The 3,929-nt window shown below is 39.7% G+C and overlaps 1 protein-coding gene across 1 annotated transcript; it reads right to left on the reverse strand.

Annotated features, from left to right (window-relative positions):
- Positions 1-2,096: 2,096 nt before the first annotated feature.
- Positions 2,097-3,044, reverse strand: LOC118934572 (olfactory receptor 6M1-like). Its single transcript, XM_036930178.2, has one exon. It carries the CDS (start codon positions 3,042-3,044, stop codon positions 2,097-2,099), a length of 948 nt encoding a protein of 315 aa, XP_036786073.2.
- Positions 3,045-3,929: the final 885 nt, after the last annotated feature.

Below are 3,929 nucleotides of genomic sequence, written 5' to 3' on the forward strand. Positions count from 1 at the left end.
ATTTTCAGTCTCAAGATTGACCCAACCTGGGGTCAGTTTTAGTAGGATACCAAAATGCTATTTAAATAACCTTACTTGTCCAGGATTTTCTTTTCTGCATTAATGATACCAGAAAGGGGCTTTTGAATAACATGGGACTTCATTTAAAAGTTCAAACAGCACAAAGGACAACTATATCCATTTTTATCAAATAATAATAATTTCCATGAAAGTAAATATAGCTAACTAAAAAAGACATTTTCCAGATATTTCGCTGCTTTTCCACAGTCCTTCATATTCTGAGGCTTGTAAATTCTGGTTGCAGTGATGAAAGAAAGAGTTGAAGATTCAATATAGAGTTTTAAAAAAACACGTGCCAAGTCCTGTTCATTTTTCCTTTCTTGGATTATCAACACAACCAATGTAACTTTGGTGAGAAGAATAATGGTTCTTAAATACACCCATATCCTGATCCCCAGAATCTGTCAGCATGTTATTTTATTTGGCAGAAAATCATTTTGCAGAAGTAATTCAGGATATGGACTATGAGTTGGTGATATTATGTGGATTGCAGTGTGGGCTCAGTCCAATCAAGTTGGTCCTTAAAAGGGGAGAATGTGTCCAGCTGTCACAGAGGAGAAGGGATGTGCAAGAGCAGAGATCTGAGACTTGAGAGAGACTCATGTCGTTGTTGTTGGCCTTGACGGTTGAGGAAGAGGGGCCATGGGCCAAGGGCTGCAGCCCCTTCTAGAAACTAAGATGGCCCTAGGCTGATAGACAGCAAGAGGATAGACCTTGATCTGACAACTTCAAGGAATTAAATTATGTCTACAACCTAAATGTCTCGGTAGTAGGTTTTCCTAGAGCCCTGGAGAGAAATGTGTTTTGCTGCTGATTTTAGTCTGGTGAGAAATGTGTTTGATTCTGGATGTACAGAAGTATAAAATAGTACATTTTTACTGATTTAAGTTGCTAAATATGTTGTGGCAGCAATAGGAAATTAATATAGTATTTTCAAAATTCTATTTTAGTTAGTGTCTGATTATGAGCAGAAAATTATACAACAGCTTCAGTCTTGGTGCTATTGTTCCACCTTCTTTTGATCTTTAAATATTTGTCCTCTCACTGTATTATGATGGACTGTGCTCTTTTGCAGCATTCTGAATCCTGTAAGGTGGCACTTGATATTTTCCATGTCAATTTTTTAGGCCTCCATCTTTATCCAGGTGTCCATGCAGCTAGAAGGTCAATGACCACACTGGTAGTAACCCTTTTTGATCTTAGAGATGCCTGTTGTCTTACTTCTGTTCCTATGCTCTGCTTTTAGAGTCCTTATCTGCATATAACCTGCTCAGTGGCTTCATGGAGACAGGTCATTAAACTCCTTGATAACATTTTCCTCTTATAAATAAGTAAATCAGTAGAAGCCATCTTTTTCCAATTGGAACAATGAGATACCCCTACAGGAAAATTAGTTTTGAACTCAGATAGTTTTAAATATATATCCATATATATTCTGTATATATGAACATGCCTATATATATATGTACATATTTTAGGACACTGGACAAACCCTGAGGTATAGTCTCCTCTTCCTTGTTATTATTATTTAAGTCTTTGGCTTTCAGAGATATAGCCAATCATCTTCCAACACCTTAAAAGACCCAGTAAGAAGGATTCACATTTAATTACATGTGGTTTTGTGGTAGCATTTCGTAGAGCATTCTGGTTAAGTCTCCAATAACAACAAGAAAAAGTAAAACCACAAACTGCATTCCTTACTTCACAGATCAGAAAAATAAGATTCAGATAGGAAAAGTATCATGTGATTAAAAAACAGAGATAGAACCAGGCTTGAAATTCAGATTTTCTGACTTCAGCATTTTTGTTTTCCATGATATTCTCTGTGTAAGATGATCCAAAAATAGAGTTCGGAGCACTTTATTCTCTGAAAGGCAGAATTTTCTCCTTGGACCTTGACTACAATGTTTTGTATCTGGTGTTCACAAAGCCTTGTCAATATCTTAACTTACTATCTTTGATTTTCTGGTCTTGAAGCATGCCTGTGTGTACACTGAGCCTAAGAGTAGAAATTAGCCACTCTTAGCAAACAAACATTAAGTTCTCCTGTGCAATGAGAACATAATTTTCTCGACAGCTTCTCTCAAAACTTCCTTTACCTTTTCATTCCTAAGACTATAAATAAAGGGATTCAGAAGAGGGGTCACCATTATGGTGAGGACAGCTGTCACTTTGTCAAAATCCAGTGACTGGCTCTGGCTGGGTCTCACGTACATGAAGATGTTGCTCCCGTAGGCGATGGAGACAACAGTGATGTGAGAAGCACAGGTGGAGAAGGCCTTCCGACGTCCCTGGGCTGATGGGATGTGCAGGATGGTAGAGATGATGTAGGTGTAGGACACAGTGGTGAGAACCAGAGAGGTCAGGAGGATGAGTGTCGATAATATGAAGCTTATCATCTCAATGAAATGAGTGTCGATGCAGGCCACGTGGAGCAGCGGGGCCAAGTCACAGAAGAAGTGACTAATTTCCCTATAACAGAAAGGCAGTCTAGACACCACAATAATTGGGTAGAGCACTGACAGGAAGGCCCCCACCCAGCATCCCAGAACCAGCAGGAGACAGACCCTGCCGTTCATGATGACCGTGTAGCGCAGGGGGTTACAGATGGCCACGTAGCGGTCATAGGACATCACCACCAACAGGATAAACTCCACAGTTCCCAAGAAAAAAAAGAAGTATATCTGGGTCATACAGCCGGCCAAAGATATGGCATTCCTGCCTTCTTTGAGACAGGCCAAGAGCTTTGGGGTCACCGATGTTGTGTATAAAATATCCAAAAATGACAAGTTACTGAGGAAGAAGTACATTGGGGTTTGGAGGCGATCATCGGCCCATATGAGGGAAATGATGACAGTATTTCCTGTTAGCGTGAGCGTGTACGTGAGCAGGAGGACCACGAAGAGGGAGACCTGGAGCCTGTGGAGAGCCGGGAAGGCGGTCAGGGTAAATTCAGTCACTGCGGTGCCGTTGTGCGTGTCCATTGCAGGCCAATCCTGGTGGGCAGCGTGTCTCTGAAAAAATAATCATAACAGAGATGAAAACCAGCTTAAATTTGAAGTCTCATGAATGACTAGATGATAGAATAAAACCCTAGAGTAAAGAGGGAGAGCGGTATGCTTTCATCCTGCCTCTGACTTTAATACATGTAAGACTGGGATAATTTACATGTATGAGACATGTATATGGTTATATGTATATGGCTGGCTAAATACTAACCTCAGTATTCTCACATTTAAAATTATCTCCATGGTCCTACAAAATTCTAATCTTTAGGATTTTGTTCTCTGTTACCCAATTCTCATTCCCTTTCTTTGACTCTACTTGACCTGCTATTTTTCCTGCTAAGTTCTGTGTTGAAGAAGAGAGACAGACTTAACTGAGAACCCAGTCAATCTACTTGGGAAATGGAATGATAGAATGCTAACCAACATTGAGTCACTTCTCTCAAAGTTATTTCAGCTTTTCAGGTATTGTCTAAACCAAAAGCAGATACTCTGAAAACTGACCAAGAGAGTAAAAAAAAAGGAGGCTGTTTCTACTCACTTTTGTTACTGGTTTTGTGTTGAGCATCAACATGCTATGTAGTTGGACCCAAGTTATTTTGATGTTACAAAAACGGATCGCTCCATAAGGCTGCATAATTTTCCTTTGTTTCTCTTTATTATAAAGGCAGATTTTTGTCTACGTTGTTACAGAACAAGTAGGTCAATTATATATGCTTCAGAACTTGCATAACCTTCTTGAATATTTAAAAAGTCTTTTGGTAAAATGATTAGTGTGTTCTTTGCTCCTTGTAATGTTATGTCTATGGCATCATCCAGAAGAATAACACACATTCCCACCCCCTGCCCCACACTGTTCCCAAG

The sequence above is a fragment of the Manis pentadactyla genome, chromosome 13 (genome assembly GCF_030020395.1).
Source record: "Manis pentadactyla isolate mManPen7 chromosome 13, mManPen7.hap1, whole genome shotgun sequence".
Taxonomy (NCBI): domain Eukaryota; kingdom Metazoa; phylum Chordata; class Mammalia; order Pholidota; family Manidae; genus Manis; species Manis pentadactyla.

Bases quoted from the DNA above. Each gene is read 5' to 3' on its own strand.
- LOC118934572 (XM_036930178.2), bottom strand. From the start codon at position 3,044: ATGGACACGCACAACGGCACCGCAGTGACTGAATTTACCCTGACCGCC.